This window comes from Chlamydotis macqueenii, chromosome 21 (genome assembly GCF_036417535.1).
Source record: "Chlamydotis macqueenii isolate bChlMac1 chromosome 21, bChlMac1.mat, whole genome shotgun sequence".
Classification (NCBI taxonomy): domain Eukaryota; kingdom Metazoa; phylum Chordata; class Aves; order Otidiformes; family Otididae; genus Chlamydotis; species Chlamydotis macqueenii.
Genome location: NC_141576.1, coordinates 1,448,345 through 1,469,859, shown reverse-complemented (window position 1 = coordinate 1,469,859; position 21,515 = coordinate 1,448,345). Strand labels below are relative to the sequence as shown.

Below are 21,515 nucleotides of genomic sequence, written 5' to 3'. Positions count from 1 at the left end.
AACACATTGCCCAAAGGAGAGGGCCCATTTTGGTATTGTTTCCAGTGCCTTTTGTAGGGGAACTTGTGGGTCATACTTAGTGGTGTCCAGCAGAACAGCTGTTTGTGCCAGTAGAATAGCCTCACGTGTGTAACTTAAACACCTCTGCCGACGCTCTGGCTGTTTCTGTGCCGCCTGCAGCCCTGTAAGGTATGTAACCCTCTGTGTTGTTGTCCAGCAGGGTGGAGAAGCGGAAGGTGACAGACCCCGTGGGTGCCCTCAAGGAGAAGTACCTGCGACCCTCCCCGCTGCTTTTTCACCCCCAGGTAAAAGCAGTGACGTGATCGTGTAGCGTTGGTTGGGTGCCGAGAAGTCTGAAATGGAGCCGGTACGAACAGGGCACTTGGGTCGGGCTCTTTCTCAGCCAAGGGCCTGACTGGAAGCTCCGCTATTTTCCACCAGATACTTTCCTATACTTCTAATTTCATGCCTGGTTTGAGGATGATGGTTGTTATGCCTTGCTGTTTCTTTTGCATTAGCGGAAGAACAGGGAAGAGATCTGGACAACTCATGTGGTCTGCCAGCCTCCCCTTTCCCTTGCCAGAATGCCTGCGTAATTTTTCCGTGGGGATCACCTGGTGCAGTTGTTTGCAGTAGAGCAAAGTGGAGAAGGACTGTGCACATCCCAGCAGTGCCGTTTTATACCTGCCTGACGTTCCCTTACTCATCTAGAAAGCGTGAAGGTGCAGGGCAATGAGAGTCAGGGATCAGTTCTGCCTGCGCCAAAAGGTGCTGGGTCACTTGGTGCAGAACTTGTATTCCTTCCTTTCTGCACAGCTGCTCTGGTCTCTGTTCTTCTGACAGCTCAGGGGTATTTGCTCCCTATGCGCCTCCTTCGGGTCTGAGTCACTGCAGAGCAGCAAGAAACGCTGCTGGATAGCTTTTCCCGTTTGAGAGTGGACCGGGAACGCCAGCCCGTCAGCCCGCAGCGCAGCCGGGCCAGGCCAGGCCTTTCACGCAGAGTCTTTGAAAGGCACAGCTAAGTCTGGAGCAACCGAGCCTGTTCACGAGAATCAACCCCAGTTTACAAACCCCTGTGTTTTACAAGCGATAGCTGAGCTCCCTGAGAAGAGAGCTTGTTGTTACTCGGTGTTACTCGTTGCCCTTAGGGTTTCTTGCCTCATGACAGTAACAGTGTGACGGTCACCGACAGCCTCTGCAGCGTGACGGTCACCGGCTATCCTCCGTCTCTCCTCTGTGAACACGCGCTGGGAGCTGAGCTCTGCGGTCGTTATTGTGCTCTCCTTTATATTCACATGCATTGTTCTCTGATCACGTTTCCCACCTTAGATAAATAACTTGCAGGTTTGTGAAAGCTGGATGCTGGTTGCTTTCACAGCTAAACTTAGTTCCCTCATTGTTTCGCATCAGCCTCAGAGTTTGGTTAATAACTTCCCCCGATTTTTCCTTCATACAGGCTGGATAATGGTGACAGGCTGGCCAGGAACATCCTGTGTTTGTGTGAGTTAGAATAGTGGGGATATCTGCCTGTAAAGAATCTGATAGCAGGGAGGAGCTAGTGTGGCAAAGCAACCCAACAAGACGATGAGAAACCTACAAACCCTGAGCAGGAGCAAGCGTTGGGTGGAAGGTTGTTAACATTGTTCCCAAAATCCTGACCACGTCCTCTTCCCATGGCAAGGAAAAGATGTGGAAGGTCTGGTTATCTCTAACAGCTTATCACGCAGAATCGCCTGAAATTTACAATCACTCGAGCCCGAAACTTCCTGGTAACTGATTTTTCATGAAGTGGGTTGCTGCGTAAAGATCGCTTGATGCAGGGAGTTGCTGTTCCCATGCTATGTCATCGGTCGGGTATTTCAAATGCGGTGAACAAAGACGGGTCATACGTTCAAGAATATGGGAGATCTTTACTACCGGATCCCCATACAGTGTTATCCTGGATGTTTTCCTGAGAAATCATGTTTTCAGGGGCTCCTGCTTCTGTCTTCTTCGTTAGGTCCAGTGTTCATGTACCGGGTCATGCTGTACCTGTGTTTCTCTCACTCTAAACACGAGCATGGTCTCAACCTTTTCTCCTGCGAGTAATTCCCCAGCTCTCCTAGAGGGCCCTGAGTGGGTGTGGTTAAGCCAGAAGATGTGATAAAGACCAAGCCTTCAGAAGATGCTTTCTCTCTCAAAATGAATTTCAGGCAACTTTTATTTCTTAGCCAGTCTTTGACAGGAGTTTCTCTGCTCTAATGGGAGTTATTCTTACATTGTCTCTTTTAAATGAAACTCCAGACAACATAAATAAATGGTGTAACTTTTTGATAACTTAATGGCAAACCTTTTCTCACCTGTTAAGTTTCTTTTCTTCTCCCCTTCTTTTTTATTATAACCAGACAGTTGTTCCCTAAATAGCAAAGTGCCTTTACCACTGGAGAGGCTGTGGCCGGTGTTTAGAATTTTAAAATGAGCCTACGTCTATCAAGGCAGCAAACATCTCTGACTAAGTGCCTAAAGAACAGGGCACAACAAAAGCTATCTCCAGGTACTCCGGCGCAGGGCTGAGTGGCAGAGCTCTGAAAGATCCGGATAGCGTTTTAACGTGGTGGTTTTGTTACATGACTGGCAGCTGGGGCAGAGCTTTTGCTGTAAATGATCAAGTAACCTTTTCAAGTGGCTGGCGCTAAGTGTTACTTACTATTTATCATGGGCTGGGAGCCTCCAACCAAGGGGCCGTGGATCTATTATCGGGAAATGGGTTTTACTACTCCTCTTTTTTACAGCTTATGAATGGCTGTCAGCCTTCCACAATGTATTCGTTGGTGATTAAGACAACTTTTTTTTATAGTCATACATTTTAAACAATATCTTGGCTCTCCCCCCCCCCCCCCCCGAGCCCAGTTTAATAAAGTGTAAACGTGCAAAAGGTCAGCCCTTCCTGTACAATAGAGCATCTAGTTCTGATATATGGCTTCCTCCCGCCTTCCGCTCGCCCGCTGTCCCCCGGCGCTCCGGCTGGCTCTCCATTCAGGCTCCCGCTCCCCCCGGCGCTCCCTTCTTTCCCGGTGATGTCATCTGCAGGGAGGAGGCAGCTTTATTGCTGCCTTGTTTGTTTTATCCCTGTTTTCTGCTTGGTATCTTGAAAGTGCTCTCAAGAGTGCATAAAATTGAGCACTGGAGATGTCAGCGTAGTCCTCCGAGTTGCATTTCTCTCTTGGATTTGGATTTCCTGTTTTGCTCTAACGAAAGTAAAAGTGATTTTCTTTAGGTAGGATTTTTATGCGTATTCTTTTTTTTGCACACAAGTTTTTTGCTTTCCCTTCTCCTATATCTCCAGGTTTTTCCCTTTCTCCCTCTTTCTGGTGTGGTATTTAATCCAGCCTTTACATGAGAACGTGGCCGTTGCTGAGTCATACCAACTAGAGCTGATAAAGGCAGCCTGAAGCGTTTTATTCGGCATCTCATCTCTAGGCCGGTGTGCCTGCTGCTCCCATCGGAACGGGCTGTCAGTGCGTGGGCTGTGGTCCTCCCAACCGTAACTCATCCCGCCACAGCTCATGTAGAGTGTTTTGGCTGGAATTCCCTCTCACTCCAGGAAGCTCAGCCATCTCCCACCCATCCTTCCATTACCTTCAGTGGCTTCTGAACCTTTCTTACATGTAATTAAACGTTGGCCTCTTTGCTAGACAAACTCTCTGGGGACCCTCTCCATCCTGAGTCGGATCTTAACTCCTCCTCTTCCCCAGCTGCTCCTTCTTCACCCCTCTAGCCTCAGCCTCTCCCCCATCTCAGCTCCCTGATGAGTGGTCACACATCCTCCTGTGCTCCCGCTCTGCGTTGGCCAGGGTTCTTCTGCCTCCGACCCAGAACTTCTCTGTCTTTTCTAACCTGGGGTCCTACCTGCCTGCCCGCAGCTCGCTCCTGCTGTCCCTCCGGGCCCGTGTGAGGGTGTCACGTGCCGTTTGAAATCTGGAGGCTGATGAGAAGTCAGACCTCCTTGCTTCCCAAAACTTTGTTCTGAGTTTGAGAGGAGGGTTTGGTCGGTGAGTTCTACATCCTGCAGTTGACCAGGGTGTCTAACTTCAGTGTCATCCCTGGAAAAAGGGAAGCCAAGCGTATTCTGAGATGATTTGTAATCTGAAATGCTGAAAGTCAGCACATGGACGTTGCAGAAGGTAAACAAGTGCCCAGTTTCTGAGGTGTGATGCTTACTGCATGACTTTGCCAGTTACATCTTCTGGTTTCTCTGAGCCTTTCCTGGCTGGGTTCAGTGGCTCCATTTCACGCTGTGCAGCGAGCGTCTGAGCGTGACAGCAAACATCAGCAACAGGCTTTGACCAACACAGTAGTGCTAAAAGACATGTTTAATGCATCAGATCTTGTTCTTCCTGTGGAGTTTTATGACATGAGATCTTGCCTTGTGCTTGTAGATGTCAGCCATAGAAACGATGACAGAGAAACTGGAGAGTTTTGCAGCCATGAAGGCAGACACTGGCACTTCCCTGCAGCCCCTTCCGCATCATCCCTTCAACTTCCGATCTCCGCCACCCACGCTATCCGATCCCATCCTGCGCAAGGGCAAGGAGCGTTACACCTGCAGGTAAGGGCCCGGGCACCCCACAGAAGTGGGACCGTGCCCCCAACTTGTGGAGGCGGCCCTGGGAGGATGCCACCTCGCATGGGAAGCTGCATCAGACACCAGCGTGCAACAGAGCAACTTCACGTGGACATCTTTACTGTCTCGGGAGGGGTGGGCGGAAAAACAAGACGCAGCAGAATTAGAACAGAGCATTCTGATGACTAATTCCCTCTGAAATAGCTTGTTTTGTCTGGTAGAAAATCAGCATCTTCTATTTTCTTTGTAATTTTTAATAACCTTGAGAGCAGATCTGGAGATTGTCAAGCAAACAGAAATCTCCGAGCCAAGTCTCCTGTGTGTGGCAGCAAATGTCACGGTTTCCAATGTGAGTGCAATCTCAGCTATACAAAATAGTGCAGTTTTAAACATGCCATACAGTAGACCACTTTTTCAAACACAGTTGTACCCACAGCAATACTTACGTATCCGTTGCAGCTCTAAAAGCTCATATTGGAGCAGATCACTGGGTTTTATTTGGTGCATCTCTTATGTTCAACTTTGGGGTCAAAGCTATGGGGTCAAATTTCAGTTGAGTTATTTAGAAATTTGAGGTTTCTGCCTAAAATAGGGACTAAACTTAAGTTTAGATGAACACTAGCAAGTCAGTATTTGGATTTTCACTGTCATTAGCACTCACATTAACCGTTCATCTCAAGGCCATCTACTCATACGTTCCTTCTGTGACATTAAACATCAGGTTTCACAGTCATAGAATGCAGCCCTTCATAATTAATACTTTATTTCCTAATTAATGTTTTTATTTATACCTCTCTTCCTTTTGAGTTTGCTGTGAATCAGATTTATTATCTTATTTCATGTCCTATTGCTGCATTTCCTTACTCCAAGCAGATGGTCAGTCTCGCCGCAGTATATCCTGATAACAGTAACAGTGCTGCAACATTTGTCGAGAAAAGTCTGTGAATTCTGAGGAAGATGATCAAGCAGATTCTGTATGATCAGTAACTAAACAGCTCTGTAAAGGTTATCTATAAGAATCTCAAGCAATGGGCAATGTGACCAGCCAGTGATTAACCACTCGTATCCTAATGCGGGAACGAGGTGGTACCGCATGCAGTACCTGAGGGACAGGTTCCAGCAAGCAGGAGGTTCTTGTGCACAACACGGTTCAGCAGGGGAACTCATCGCTGTAGGAAGCTGAGGATGTCACAAGCTTTTGGAAAAATAGATGGAAGGAACTCGGCAAAAGGGTATTGGACACAACCTCAGGCTCAGGAGGATCTTCACCCTCAGATGGAAGCTGGGAGAATACTCTGGGGATGGTCACTGTGTTCCTCTGTACCTGCCCAGGCCTCCAAGATAAGCTCAGTCAGCATTTGGGTCTGAACTGGGCGTTCTTACAGTGGTTTTTCCTTTTTCCTGCCCCTGCAATGGGGCAGCATAACCGACCGTTGTTCTGCATCTCTGATGGAAATGGGTTAACCCAGTGTCTCACTGCTGTGAATCCCGTTATTCGGGGTGGGTCGCGCTGTTAGTGCTTACCTCCACGTTTTCCCCCCCCTCAGTACAGTGGTGCCTAGAGCTGTGAGTGCACAAAGGGATTTTCAGGTTTTGGGAGCGGTATCAAAAGGAGTGAGGCCGATGGTAGCTGGCGATACAGGGTTTGTAAATGATGTGGTGGCAGGACTTTCATGCACTGACGGTTGCTTTGGCTTTCACTCTCTAGGTACTGCGGTAAGATCTTCCCGCGCTCAGCAAATCTGACAAGGCATCTGCGGACACACACTGGAGAGCAGCCCTACAGGTGATGTTGCCCCCCAGATAAAACCCCATTCCCAACACACTCCTCATTCACCACTGTGTTGTTTTTTCTCCTTCCTGTAAAGCTGTGCCAACGTAATACCGCAGTCCTGTAGCATTACATACAGTGATTCATAGGATTGTATATTATGTGTACCAGCCAAAAATAATCAGGCTTGGCAGCTTGAAGATAGACACTTAACTTATATTTAGATGTATGCTGGCAAATGAGCGGTCTGATTTGCAGTGTTGTTTAACACTCACGTTAACCATTCATCTCAAGGACAGCTGAAGGTGCTGAATGTCTCTGAAAATCGGGCTGTTTTGAAGGGCTTGCCAGTACATTAACTGCTGGGTCTAGCTAGATTTTTTTTTTCTTTTCTTAATGCATATCAAAGGTGCCTGGAGTAGTGGATCAAAAAACAACCAGAATAAAAGAAAAGCCCTGTCATATATCTGCTTTAAAAATCTAAGTTGGGGAGTATCTTACCTCAAATCACAAAGTTTAAAAGGAGTGATTAGAGGGGGAAATCTGCACACTGTTCAGATGGGTGTTTGAGGTAGAAAGCTGAACTATTTTCTGTTAGTTGTGGACAAGGTGATCTGATTTTTATACTTCAGTTTGCATGGCGTCTGTGCAAAGGGGCTCATTGCAAAAACGGCCATCTCTTCCCCTGGGCAGCACCCTGCGTGCAGGCACGGAGTTCCCGCCTGGGCACACACAGGTGCTGCTTCTCCTAGAGGGACTCCTGTTCAAGTGAGTGCTTTAAATCTGAGTAAAACTCACAGGAAAATACATGTAAGGATGTGTGTGTATGTAGGTATATGAAGGAATGTTTCTCATGGCAGACCGAGTGGGAATTTTTTCCCCCAGTATTTTCTCCTAATGTGTTGCAGTCAGTTTCCAAAAACTTTGGCAAAAAAGCATGCTTTAGTTGATTTCTTGTTAGAATAGACACATATACCAGCAAAACTGAATGGATGATAAGTTGAGCGCTCACAGAAGATCAAGCATTGTGTTTTCCGTAGTGTGAGTAAGTGTTCTGTGCATTGTCAAACAACAGCAACAATTCAAACAGTTTTGGTTTTGGTAGCTGATATTATGGTATTTCCATCCACAGCCATAAGTTCACAGCAAAGCTAATGTTATAGTTATTATATAAAGAGAAACACAAATAAATTTATGAGCAGCAAAAGGCCAGGTGGTCAAATACATCACATTTTTATGCTTAGTTTAACTAAAGAAGCTGCTCTCTCCCACATCATAATCCCTGGTACTCGTGGAGTCACTTTTTTTTTTTCCATACAGAGTCGTACAGAATTTGGAGTGTAGACATTAGGTAAATTAAAAATAAAAAACCCCTCTCTAAAGCAGACATGTATTTTGGAACTATTCCCCGTTCTGATTCTTTGGGTTGCGTTATTTGATACGCCTTGAATGAACACTGGGTATTCGCTGCGCACCCCTGTCTGACTAAACCGCTTGCTCCCGATTATTCAGAGATTGTTAGTTCAGTTTTCTTCCAAAAAAGGAGACTCGCAACTTAACAAAGGTTAGGAAAATAAAGATTTATTTGATCTGGTCTTCTCCCAGAAAATGGCCTGTGTGTTTTTTTTGTAAGAGAGGTTTGACTTCTGGACAATGTTGCGTTATAATGGCACTCCTGAGAGTTAGTGCTGGTTTACAGAAGAGCTTAATTGTCATTGATTTTCTTTTGCTCTCTGAGAACTGAAATTTCCAGCTTTTGCAGCAATAATTGTTTTGGAAGCTTGATTTTAAGTGCTGACTTTATGCAGGTAAAAGGAGGTTGCTGACTTTCCGCTGTTTTACTGATGTCTTTCTTATAACTTTTGATTGTTTAAAAGTTTTTTCTTTTGACTCTGTCAGTGTTAACGTATTCATCCAAATATGAATGGAAATGTTCTTAGAGCTAACGTAAACTGACCCAATGTCCCGGTGTAGATTCAGAAACAGGCAGGGCAGAAAATGAGGTGCTTTGGTTTGATTCCTCGTGGTCGTTGGTAAGTGGTGTGTTTTTACCAAGTCACTTAAACTTCCGAGGTGTCTGTTTAATGATGTATAAAGTGGGAATTAATAGCACATTAGCAATAAGGAGGCAAATTAATTCTTTTTGTAAAATGTTACGTGTTTTTTGAAGAGTAAGAAATACCTGGTAATGCACTTCCTAAAAATCCACGGATTTGAAAAGACAAAGCAGTATGCTGTACAGGGAAATTCGACACGCTTCTTTGCACTCTTCTTTTCCCCATCAAATCTAAATTCAGTAGTTTGTATTTCAAAACCCAGTGGTAAGAAGGACTATTGGACGGCACTGTTTCTTTCACAGAAATGCAAAATAAGTTGGGCTTGTAAAATCCTGTCATACCTGGAAACTCCGGTTGTAAAAACCAGGACTTTGTTGTCGTCTGGAGCTTACCAAGCGCAATCCAGAGCAGGCAGTTCTCAGCGAGGCTGCCTGAGCTTGGAGCACGGGGACATAACGTTGTGTTGTAGTTGTAGATTTGCTTCTTAGTTTTGTTTTAATTCTCTGGAATCGCATAAACTACATAAAACCTGGACTGGGAACAACTAAAAGCTTTTTTTTTTTCTTCTTCTTTCAAATGCCCGTTCCCTCCAGGATGCCATCTAATTGATTCCTGAGTTACACCCAGTCCCGAGCATTGCCTGTAAGGCTGTGATTCCTCCTATAAAGATGTGCTTCCTGGCGTCTGTTTTGAATTTGTTTTTCTTTAATTTCCTTTCAGGCCCCCATGTCCTGTTATCTGCATTAAGCTGAAACTAACAACTAAAGCTGATGTGTACCGTGTCATTTAAGATTGCACATAGTTCAGTATAAATCTCTTCTTTCTCGTTTTCTTTTTTTTTAAATGTAGCCTAAATTCATCCCTGGTATAAATGCACTGGAGATGAAGAGTTGCTCAGAGCAGGAGGAGCTGTCTGTGTGTTTTATGCTTTGTTACTGCAATTCTCTCTTTACAGCTCCCATTGATCACCAAATAAGTGTAAAATTTTGCAAGTGCTGTCACGCTGTTGAAACTTTACAAAGCGCGTTATCAAATGCCTTACTGTCACATCTGAAGTGTTACCAAACTGGCGTAGCCGTGCGCCCATTAGCTGTTACTCCTTCCTGTGTTACCGGGTTTTGCAGGCCAGTTTTCCCCGTCCAGCCGTGTTCCGCTGGGCACCCGCGTTCCCTGGGGCTCGCCAGGGTTGCCTGCTGCTCCGCAGAGCTCCCCAGCTCCAGCTTTGCCTCGTTCGTAGCTATCATTCACTCCCCCGTGGTATTTTTTTTAGCCCATTAGTTTGTTACTTTAAACTGATAAGGAAGAAACTTTACTAGCGTTTTGTCAGTGTGTTTACAAAGCAAATACTGTTTCTTTGGAGTTTTCTTCTTCCTCTGTGTTCACCTCTTCCCTGAGTTTAAGCTGGTTCCTCTGTCTGGGTCATTTATTTAGATTAAAGCCAGCAGAGATCCAAGCACCGACCCCTCTGGGACCACAAATAACGCAGTACGTCTCCCTCATCCCTTTGCTTTCAGACGTTAGCTATTGCTCCTTCCCAATGCCCCTCTGTTTCCTATTTTTCTAACAAGCTCTTTATCCTTTCTCCCTACCCTAACCTGCATCCACATAGCTCATAGTTAGAGCAAGGACCTGTCAAAGCAAACTTTTCAAAGACTTCCTGAACATCTAAATAAATGGACATACAGGAGGCCAGGTCGCTCTGCCCGGCGCAGGCGGGCGCTCCCTTTGAAGTCCCTGGGACTGCTCGTGTGAGTAAGGCGGGCGAGGGGCAACTGGGGCGGCCAGGGCACGGCAGCGCTTGGGAGCCCCAGTGCCCCCGTTGTGCCAGGCACTGGGCAGGCACTGGGAACGGAGAGCTTGGCTTAGGAGGGCATAGAGCTGGTGGGGACGGGCAGGGAGTGAAACTTTGGGCACCAGCAGAGAGGAGGGGGGGGGGTGATGGTACAATACCAGTAGAACTGCGCAGGGCAAAACTGCTTCTGAAAGTCCTGCAGAGTATCAGGGATGCTGGGCTACCGGCTCTTTTGGACACGGCGGTTTTCTGAAGCGCTGAGGAGTAGAAGCTGCTGAAGCCTGGCAGCTCCTGAAAGCGGGATCGCTGGTTGCGAGCAGATCGCAGGAGAATAAGAGCTGGACATCTGTGCGTGCTTACCTCTCAGTGTATGAACGGTGCTTGTTCTTGCTGGTGTTCAGATGACATCTTGGGGTTTTTAGTAGTTCAATTCAGTTTTTTGAAAAAATGAAAAAAAAAAACCTTAAGGCTGAAAAAACTGTGGTTTAAAAACAGATTTTGCTCTTTTCCTAGGTTAATCATAATAAAGGCTCATTATTTGAAATATCTTTATTCTTTTTGGTGATTTAACAGTAGGCAATTCGGAGGTGGACGTGGACTCCATAAACATTCAGTGAGAGAGAGTGTTTCATAAATATATCTCTGCTATTTCCAAAAATAATACCAATTTATTTTCAGAGACTAAATAAAAATCCCAGCTGTGGCACATCTGGAATTTGTGTGTGCGTTTCACAGCGTAGATTTTTTACGCTTGCATTTGAACCTGTTGCGTTTGTAGGATCCCATACTGTGTCCTTAGCGCGGAGGCAAATCCAGGTTCACGCCCGAGGGACAGACACAAGGGGAGTTGCGTGCCCCCCTCACACAATGAGCTAGCAGCGTTCCCACAACGCGCACGAAGCCACCACCGTCTTCGTGCCTCATCGGATGGTCGCTCTGCTCCGTGGGGCAAATTTTGCTCTCTGTGAGAGGAGCACAGAGAGGGGTCCTGCTGTAGCAGGCGGTTTTGTTGCGGACTTACAAGGGCTTAGGAAGAGTTTTTATTTTGTCCCCAAGCGTACAGGATTTGCAAGGGTGGGCAGCGGAGAAGGGATTCTGCTTCTCGTGGGTTTGGAAGTAGAGCTGTGAGGAAAGCAGCTTTGTTGAGGTACAAGTGACGTATTTAAAGGGACATCTAATGAGGGATTCGGGCAGATTCAAGGAGGAGTTGGATTTTCTGTAGTTTTGTACTGAAGCTCTTCACTGTGGCTCAAAGCTGCCCTCTTCAGTACAGCGGCTGCCTCCTCCTCCTCCTCCTCCTGCGCTGGGAGGGGAGCAGGGGTCCGGGTTCACCGAGCAGCCCGGTTTAGCAAAGCCTTGGTTTTATTTAGAGGGGATCTGAGTCCAGAGAAGGGGATGGCAGCTTTGAACGAGCTTCCAGCACATCCACCGTGGGTCCTGCAGAGGTTTGTTTCGGAGGGAACATTTCTTCACTCACAGTTTCCCTGAGCGCTCTGGCTTGGCTCCTTGCATTCCACGTTTTATCGTCATAAACCAGATATTTGCTACGTGGAGTAAATCTTACCCTGTTTGGAAACTACGGTGTATTTCCTGGGAGCTATTGTTCTGTAATAATAACCATCATTGCCTTTGAAGGCGTGCTGCACTGCCTACATCTTGAGTACCACAAGGAATTTCACAAATAATCTGGAGTTCCCTGTATGTCCAGATGACTGTGTCATGTAGGGATATGCTACCTAACAACTATTTTGTACGTTTAACCTCCCTTCTTTCTCCTCTGCCTGTTGTCTTTTTTCCTCCCTCCACAGCCATATTTTACCTACTTCCCCTACAAAATGAGAAGAGTGGAAGAAATATATTCACCTTTCCTGTTTATACATTCATGTGTGGAAAAGTAATTATTTAGTTTAAAATTCATATTTGTTCGGATGGCTCACTTCTTAATTAATCCTAATCCTTTCTTTTTGCTCCTGGAATAACAATAATATCAGATTTGTCTCGAATGATTAATGCCTTGTGCTTCCCAGGTCCTCAGCTGTGTAAAGATTTATAGACCAACATTTTCTGGTTTTCTGATAGACAGATTTTTCTTTTTATTTTTTTTTCCCTCACGTTGCACTCTTTGGCATTTGCTTCTATTTTTCAGGTGTAAATACTGTGACAGGTCATTCAGCATCTCCTCCAACCTCCAGCGGCACGTTCGAAACATCCATAACAAGGAGAAGCCATTCAAATGTCACCTGTGTAACCGATGCTTTGGGCAGCAGACCAACTTGGACCGACACCTTAAGAAACACGAACATGAGAACGTTCCAGGTAGGAAGGGGCGTTACTCTGCGGTTCCCTTGGAGCCCTGGAGGGAGAAGACACCATGGTCTGGTCTTACTGGTCACCTTGGGAAGCCTTTGTGTGAAGCACTGTTTCTTAGGTAGCAAAAAGCAAACGCCAGCTCGTCGTGCGGCCACCTAAGTGGTTTCCCAGCCTAGGGAAAAAAATATTGAAAAGTTACAGACACACAGCTATGCAATGGATAGTGGTTCTTAAATTGTATATACCATCCGTAAATGCTAAATGTCACCTGTATTTCTCCCTGTAGAACCAGTCTGGAAAACATGAGCTTCCTTTTGCAGCTTTGATCCATGAGGTTTCTCTTAAATGTAAAGTCATTAGTGTACAGTGAGAGGATTGTTGCATAACCTCCTTTATCTTTCCTCTTCATAGGAGCTTTGGCAATATCTGATTGTTTCTCCTGTTCTCTTTTCTTGTTTCTCTCGCTCAGTGAGCCAGCACTCTGGAGTCATTACAAACCACCTTGGGACCAGTGCCTCTTCCCCGAACTCGGAATCAGACAACCATGCACTTTTAGATGAAAAAGAGGATTCGTATTTCTCTGAAATCAGAAATTTTATTGCAAATAGTGAGATGAATCAAGCGTCAACCTTAGCAGATAAAAGGTAGACAAGCAAATAAAATATTCTGGTGACATGTATTGTTCACGTGGTTGAAAGACTAGTCAGCTTGTGTCCTGCACTGCTTGATTTAAAACGCTCAAAAGAGACAGCATTAACAATTTGGAACAAACAGTTGCATTCGACTTCTAAGCCCAGCGTTAAGTCTTTTCAGAAAGTGACTTAAGTTAGGAGACAGGCAGGCTGACTGCTGCCGCCGGCTGCAGCACAGCGCTTGTGAGAAAACACAATTTATTCTTTAGATAGAAATGTGGTTGTTGAACCGTTACCTTCTGCCGTGAAACCACTGTTCCATCACAGAGAGTACGGTTACGGAAGCTGGAGGCGCCTGCTTTTCTAGTCTCCGCGTTTGTTTCAAATCTATCCATTTCACAAGCCTTATTTTGGCTGAGTGATGCTTCACCTGCTGCTACCCTCTCTTCACAAATAGCTGTTTAATGCCAAGGTTTAAGCCCAGAATGTAAGTATAAGAAACCCAGACGATGATGCGATCTGTGTGAAGAACAGTAAGATGTGTGGGACGTGCTGCTGTACAGTTTCTGGTGAAGATGTGAATCGTACTTTCTGTCACTTGGTGGCGTCCTGTTGGGCTCCAGCTCCGCAGCACTAGTGATCCTGCTCTCGTTCTCTTCCCCTAATGCAAAACTCCCGGTTTTGTGGAGTCTGCTACGTCCATCTGGGCATTGGTAGCAGAAGAAATACGAGAGAGAATTTAAACTGGCTGCTAGATTACACCGTGAGGACGCTTCCTCCTTCTGGTTGTTCGAAGGGAGATTGTTAGAATGCAGGAGCACAGAGAGGCAGGGAAGCTGCTTGTCCCACAGATGTTACGTTTTAAGAGGTGGCAAGCCATCATTTAAATCCAAACCAGACAAAATTCTAGCTTGAAAAGCATTGGGATTGGTATATACTTGACATGCTTATTAGCCTTGTAAGACACCGTGAAGGCTGATTTTTAAATGCCTGAAACATGTTGTTTTTCCTTTTCCTTGCAGTGTATACATAACTGTGGCTCTGTATTCATATATATTTATAAAATTATCAAAGTCTCGCAATACAGTGAAAATGCATGATTTATGCATTTGACATATCTTTTTGTTTCTTTTTTCTTCTTCTCCTCCTTGACCAAATATTTCAGGCCAGAAATCCAGGATATTGATGGCAATTCCCAGTGTCATGGATTAGCAAATGAGAAAACAGAAGATGTGGATGATGAAGATGAAGAACTGGAAGAGGAAGATGATGACAGCCTGACAGGGAAGTCACAGGATGAAACGGTATCACCCACCGCAGAGCCCCGAGGAGCATTTGAGGATGAAGAAGATGAAGAGCCCACATCTCTCACCATGAGCTTTGACCACACCCGAAGGTGAGGTGGGCCATTCCCTCTGAGAAGTCAAAGGGGGCTCAGACTTCTGACCCTGTGTCCGTGGTAGATTGTGAGTGCTGTTGTTTTATTTTTCAAGCCATGCGTCATACCTCCAGTTTGATTTAAGCATTCACCTGAGAGATTCCATTTTCACCGTGGTGGGGGACACAAAACAAGTGGACTGCAAGGAGAATCTGTGATAAGGTGTATATCTGAGACTCGAGAAGTTTGTGTCAGGAGAACAGTTAGTCCAACACAGAGAACAGCATTGCCCGGGTACCGCAGTTCAGCGGATAATGTCTTTCTCTCTAAAACACTGGTCAGGGCAAGGAAGCAGACACATATATGCAATCCATTTTGAGCTGCTATCCGTTTTAGTTGCAGCAAAAAGTTGCTGACTTCGATTGGAGTTCTGGGAGATCTGGGAAAAAGTGAAGTTTTTTTCTTCCCAAGGTCAAGCCATACCTAGACACCTTTAAAATTAAAGTTTTTTGCACATAATATAGGCTTAGCTTTCTTTTTCCTCAGTTTGCCTCAGTTTCCCAACTGGTGTTCGTAACAAATGTCCCATGATGCAAAGTAGTATCTTACTTGATTTCAGTGCATCGTTATTTTCACTGCGACTCAAAGAAAATGCAGCAGTGTTCTTCAGACATTGACCCAACGCCAGACAGTTCAAAGAGCAGACACCACCTAGATAGAAGACCAAAGTGAATAGTAGCCATGCTGAATCACAAATACCTGTAGCACCAATGCTTGTTTGTGCGTAGTCGTGCTCTCCACTTCTTCTTTGCTCCTTGCACTTTGTGTCGTTTTCGTGTTTGTCTGTCTGTCCGTTCACGCATGTGGCTTGTGAGGCCCCCATGGTGTGTGCATGCAGGCACGGGGTTAGCAGCACTCACGCTGGCTAGATGTGATCGGCGAGGCGAGCTAACGACGGGTCAACCCCTTCCCCTGGTCATTGGTACAGGTGTATTGAGGAGGACGAAGCCGGCTTGTTAGATTTGGAGCAGATGCCGAATTTTGGGAAGGGGCTGGATCTTCGCAAAGCAGCCGAGGAAGCGTTTGAAGTTAAAGATGTGTTTAATTCCACCTTAGACTCTGAGACAATAAAACAGACTCTGTACAGGCAGGCTAAAAACCAGGTAGGTATCTGACAGAACATTTTCTCTAGCTTGCCGCCAGCACGTACGATAGGATTAGCAAGCAGCTGGCTTCCTTTAGCTAAGGGTTACGTCCCCCTTCCAGTGAGCAGGAATTCGGACTGTAATGCATGAATCATATGTGAGCTGTGCCTTGTTGCAACTATACTGAAATGGAGGAGAAATGGAGGGGGCGTCAGGTTTAGGTCACCAGATCAGTTTATCATGTAGCCTGTGCTGTGAGACCATGCTTACATAGAAAGATAGAAGCATCTGTCTGTTTTTACCTGTCTGTATAAATGTGGTTATAAATATTACTTGTTTACACTTTGTGATGGGTCTTCAGTTGGTATATGTTCAGCCTGGAGAAGAGAGGGCTCTGAGGAGACCTTATAGCGGCCTGCCAGTCCCTAAAGGGGGCTTAGCGTTTTAAAATAGAGGGAGGTCGATTTGGATTGGATATGAGGAAGAAATTTTTTTACACTGAGGGTTGTAGAGCACTGGCCCAGGTTGCCCAGAGAGGTGGTGGATGCCCCATCCCTGGAAACATTCCAGGCCAGGTTGGACGGGGCTCTGAGCAACCTGATCTGGTTGGAGATGTCCCTGCTCCCTGCAGGGGGGTTGGACTGGGTGGGCTTGAATGGTCCCTGCCAACCCAAACCACTCCATGATACTAAGAAACTCAAGGTTTGGTCTGCAGAGTGATAAAGAATCCTTGGGTTTGATTATGAAAGGTGTAAGAGACAGTAGTATTTCCAGGACCTGCAGTCCGGCAAGTCTAGGGGACTTCCTCATTTATCTCCCTGGTTTCTAAAAGCAAGCTGTAAAATGGGAATCTGCCCTGGGAGCTAGACCAGTTCAGACCCACCAAGAAACCTCAGAACGACATCTCAGCACCTACTGGAGTTTTGAGAAAAATCTGGAGGTATGGGGCAGATCTGTTTGTGCTTTCTGCTTTTTCATTAACCCAAAATGCTCATTCTGGTTTGATGAAGTTCATCTCTTGATCCCTACAAAAGGATTCCCACAAAAGAACTGTTCAATGAAGTTACGTCACCAGCCTGGACTGGAGAGAGGGTACTCGACCCTTCATGGGGATGAGTACAGCTGGTCCCTTGGAGTCCCTCTCTAACCTTCAAGCGACAGAATTTGTGCTGACATCTATTTGAAATATCCAGCAAAGCAGTAGCTCAATGCAGTTGCCAAGCAGAACATGATTTTTTATTTGTCTTCTCCCCAGATTTGTCTGCCTTCATAGCAGGTGCTGGTGCTGAGGCTGGGGAAGGTCTGCTCAGGGATAGGACGCAGCTTTTTTCCGGGTGAAACCAATTCAAACACAAGCTACTTGCCTGACTCTCACGTGTGTCCTGTTACTAATGTGCCCAAAGTACTAACCGCCTAGGAACAGCTTGCGCTTCTAAAATCTGTGCTGCGTTGTCGGGTCCGGCCTGTGCTTGGATGGGGGCCAGGGTATTTTTGGTTTGGACCATCTCTTGTGCAGGAAGTGTGATAGTAAAATGTTTGTGTGCACAGCGCAGCCCTCCTTTGGGGCTGGCTGTCTCTTAGGCCGTTTTAGGAGTGTGCGTGTCCTCAGGCTGTGGGCCTCTTCCAGCACACGCCTCAAATACACGGATGTGTGGACTTGACAGGTAGAGCTGACTGTCGGCTTTTAAGAGGAGAGGCTGAAGTTGGATGACTGGTTAGTATGGTGTCACCATTGCTGAGGGCCCTACCGTACCGAGCGTCGTGCTGGTGTCCCAGATGATGTATGGTCTTTGTCTGTTGTCCTGTGTGGGTGGGTGCAACCTCGGCGTGAAGGAGAGGGCTGCACGGCCACCATTTCCTTGCAGAGTAGGAGCATACGTTACCCCAGCTCACGTAGACCAGGGAGGGTGGGGAGCATGTCCTCCTCTGGTTCAGATCATGGGTGGCCGTTACGTTGGCTCCCACCCCCAGAATGTGAGGCTGTCATCTGCCTGAGTCTGCACATCACCCGTGTGGGTGCTGGAAGGAGCATCTAGGTGAGCAAGCCAGCAGATTGTTACAGAGAAAATGGGAGTCTTGCTGTGTTTTTCTCAGCAGCAATAAATCCACCCCCCAACAAGAACGTAGGAGCACGCTGGTAGTGCCTGTGTTCCTAAACACATATGTGCAGGTTCCTCGGGCACCAGCGGGCTCACGCCGGGCGGTGAGCCGGGGCGAGCAGCCCGCTGCCCATCAGGTTACAGCTGGCGTGGCTGTTGCTGCGCCGTTTCTGGGCCGTGCGGCCGGGCCCCAGCCTGGCTTAGCCGCTTGCTTGTCTGTAGGTGTACTTTTTTAAAGAACAAAACAAAGCAATGGGCACTCTGCACGCAGCCGCTTTCCCTGAGAGCAGCGCCCAGAATGGAGTGTGTGGCTTTGTGACCAGGAGCAGAGCTGGCACAGAACGGATTTGGGGCCATGAAAGCCCGGGGGGTGATGGCCTCTCCCGAGTAACCCTACAACTGCCTATAACTCTGCGTAGTTGGAGTGGTGGGTGTCATCCCAGGGTGCGGGTGTAAACGTAGACCTGCTGGCAAGGTTCTTGGCCCAGGCCAAAGGCTGCTGGCTGGCCTACAGCTCCCGCGTGGTTGGATGGAGCTGTGCTTCTCACGGTTTGTTAGAGCCTGTCCTGCGAGTGTGTTCACGCGTGTCCTCTGCATTACTCTCTTCTCCTCCAGGCTTATGCAATGATGCTGTCCCTGTCTGAGAACGCTCCCCTCCACACGTCCTCCCAGAACTCTCTGGGTGCTTGGTTGGACATGGCAGGAGCAGCTTCAGAGTCGGGGACCTTTAACCCCATCAACCACCTCTGAGAGGTCCACAAGGCACTGGCCAGAGTTCAAGCGAGGAGGCGGTGGTGCTGCAATTATCCTAGCAAAAATCCTAGCAAGCAGAAGATGGATGAGAGGGCCTCAGGGAGTCGTCTGGACTTTCGGCTGAGAAGGAAACCTGTCGCATCCGACCTACAAGTCCTGCATTTTTATCTCTCCGGAGTTTTCATTTCTAATTTATCAGAAGGAACCTCTCCAAAACTGGATAACCCTGATGCAGCCCTGGGATTTCACAGTCTGTAGGAACAGCACGAGCAAGACACGAATTGCAACAGTGCAATCAAACATTGGCCCCTCTAACAATCCAGAACAGTATCACTGAGCCAGTAACGCCTGCGTGTACATGGAAGCTTGAAACGTTCGGTAGCATTTCCTTTCCATTCAGCTGAACAGTGAGGGAGTACGGAAGGAGAGCCAGGTGCGGCCTGTCCCTGGTGCAATTCTTACACAGTCACTGGAGTTATACCAGGGAAGGGTAAATTCAACCCATTTAATTGACCCCCGGAAGAATCTGAAATTCTGTGCTCCCACAGACATACCGTCCCATCCTTTGTTCCCAACAAATCCTGCTGGCACGGCGCAGAGCTGCTCCAGCGTGAGGCCACGTTGCCTGCAGTCTCGATGCACCGTTCGCAGTGTCGCCGTTGAGCAAGCTGCGGCGCGGCGCGTTGCTGAGGTTGGGGTTGTTGATGTATCACGCAAATACGTGGTTCACGGTCGTGGGCTGTGCCCCGAGTGCCCTTCTGTCCGTGCCTCAGCTGCACACTTCAGCGCGCTTTCCATCTCTACCAGCGCCTGCCAGCCCAAGCTGCTGCTCGGACTTGAAGCATCCGGAGCGTTTCCGAAAAAGCCACGCTTGGAAAGTCTGCTGGTGAGGGGGGGGCGGCACTGAGCCGTGCGTGGGTCCCAGCCCCTGCGCCTGAGCTGCTGCAAACGCTTGGACTGTCCCAGTCGGAGGGGTCCCGGGGTAAAGCCTCGCCTGGAGGGGTGTAGCTGTGTGTGAGAAAGCGTGTGTGGTTGGCGAGCCTCGCCTGGCGAGGGGCGGTTCGGACACATGTAATTTCTCTCCCAGGGTTTTTTGAGAGTGACGTCCTTTCCGTGTTGATAGCATCTGGGAATTGCGGCGGGCATCTCAGGCTCGTGCAGTTGCTTTGGTATGCTGGGTGATTGCTTGTGCAGCGCACGCTGCTGTTCGGCCCGTAATTCCAGTAGGAAAATGAATGTTTCCTGGCTTCAGCAGCCTCGGGGGTGCAGCCCTCTATTCAAGCACATAGCTGAGGATCTGATTGTCTCTCTGACTCTAAAATTGCCCGCACATATTTGATGAGTGATTTTAAATCGCTTCAAAGTCTCATCTTCCTTACTGATACAAAGCAGCCTCCAGAAATACTGTGGTGTTTGTGCCGTTCTACACTGCAGTTGCAGTCTGCTGCTGGGGCAGGGATTTTGCAGGTAAAACCGAATTACAGAGCAGTCAGGAAAGCGGTTAGGCCTTGCAAAGGAAAACACTGGCTACACACATAAAGTTCAGAATGTGAATGCTGAGAATTTTCGAATTGCAGCGGCTAAGAATTAGAAATGTCGAGGAGCGGGCTGCTGCTGCCACCGAGCGCAAACGCGTCCCTTTGCGTCTCGCCCGTTGCAGTTCTGGGAGCCGGAGGAGCTCCGGGGAGCTGGCTGGGCGGAGGCTGCATCAAAGCCAGTGAAGCTGAGGGGAACTTTTGCCATTAATTCCACCATATTTTAGTGCTGGGGTGTGCTTCTAGTAAGTACTGTATCAGGTAGTAACTGCTGGCAGAGCTGGGTTAGTGGCTGATTTCGGAGAAACAGCGCACAGCGTGTCTGCCTGTAAATGCTTGACGCGCGTAGCCTCTCTGCCTGCTTGACACGGAAAAGAATGGATGAAGGCTGCTGTGCCAGTCCAGTGTGGGGAAACAACGGCAGCGCCTCGTTCCAGCATGCTAAAACACAGGAAACGGCTCCTCAGATAGAGCGGAGGTTGTGTTAGGAGCGATGCCTTTGCCGTTCACCCTTTGCACCCAAGAGCGTGCATGAGGCTGGTTTTAGATAGCCGGGAGCCTCAGGCTGCCCAGGGAGGAGAGCATCTAGGGCGGCTTTGCTACAGAAGGAACAAAAAGTAAATTAGCAGCATCAGCCTATTTTCCAAGAAAATTTACCCTTCCCTTTTGGTTTTCCACAACATCCTGTGAAAGTGCCCAAGGCGCTGAGACCACCAGTCAGCGTAACCCGAACTGCTTCAGGTATTTGCACAAAGCTCTGGGGTGGGCGCAGCCCGGGAGCTGACAAGGTCAAGAGAAACCAGGCTGGAAGAAGGAGACGGGACGGTCCCGTCCCGCCGCATCTGCCTCTGCTGCCGCTGCAGCGCAGCCCTGCCCCGGTGCTCGGCCGTTAAATTATTCCCACAGGGGCCAACTGAAAATAATAAAAGGATTGTTTCTTTTCCTGATGGAATTTATTTTAATCTGTATATAACTTGTAATTTTTTGCTAATTCTTTTCTTATTTTATTTCTTCCTTAACAGTATTTTTTGCATTAGCTATCATGATTGTGAAGAAATAATGTTAATATAAGCGTGTAGTGAAGGACCAAAACGGCGTCGTTACGGTCGTGCGTTGTGTGAGTGGTGACCAGGGAGGAGGGAGGTTTTGTCCGTGTGCCAAATGACCCCGACCAGCCCTGCCCGTTGCTGCCGGTTCTCCCGACAATCACACCTTTTGGTACCTTTGCCTTTCGCTGACCACTGTATCAGACGCAGGTTTCTATTTATTTCCCCGGCCAGTGGGAAAGCAAACGCAGCCTCCAGCAGAAAGCGAGCAGCCGCTCCCCACGTCCCCTTCCACCGAGCCAGGCTCCGCAGGGCGAGCGAAGCGCCGGCGAAAGGCCCAGGAGCTGTCGGGCGCACCGCGCTGCGTGTCCCACCAGCAGCCCCTGCCACCCTC

The 21,515-nt window shown here is 47.7% G+C and overlaps 1 protein-coding gene across 2 annotated transcripts in view; it reads left to right on the top strand.

The window, feature by feature from the left end:
* Nucleotides 1–21,027, top strand: part of PRDM16 (PR/SET domain 16) — a 317,495-nt gene extending 296,468 nt beyond the window's left edge. Inside the window, exons 10-17 of one of the 2 annotated variants that reach the window (XM_086764499.1) lie at nucleotides 218–305; nucleotides 4,419–4,588; nucleotides 6,312–6,389; nucleotides 12,370–12,539; nucleotides 13,003–13,177; nucleotides 14,331–14,561; nucleotides 15,532–15,706; nucleotides 18,403–21,027. In XM_086764499.1, coding sequence (XP_086620625.1) covers nucleotides 218–305; nucleotides 4,419–4,588; nucleotides 6,312–6,389; nucleotides 12,370–12,539; nucleotides 13,003–13,177; nucleotides 14,331–14,561; nucleotides 15,532–15,706; nucleotides 18,403–18,537 — 1,222 coding nt within the window. In that variant the 3' untranslated portion in view covers nucleotides 18,538–21,027. The remainder of the gene's footprint in view (nucleotides 1–217; nucleotides 306–4,418; nucleotides 4,589–6,311; nucleotides 6,390–12,369; nucleotides 12,540–13,002; nucleotides 13,178–14,330; nucleotides 14,562–15,531; nucleotides 15,707–18,402) is intronic. The other variant, XM_086764498.1, reaches the window with a different exon arrangement.
* Nucleotides 21,028–21,515: the final 488 nt, after the last annotated feature.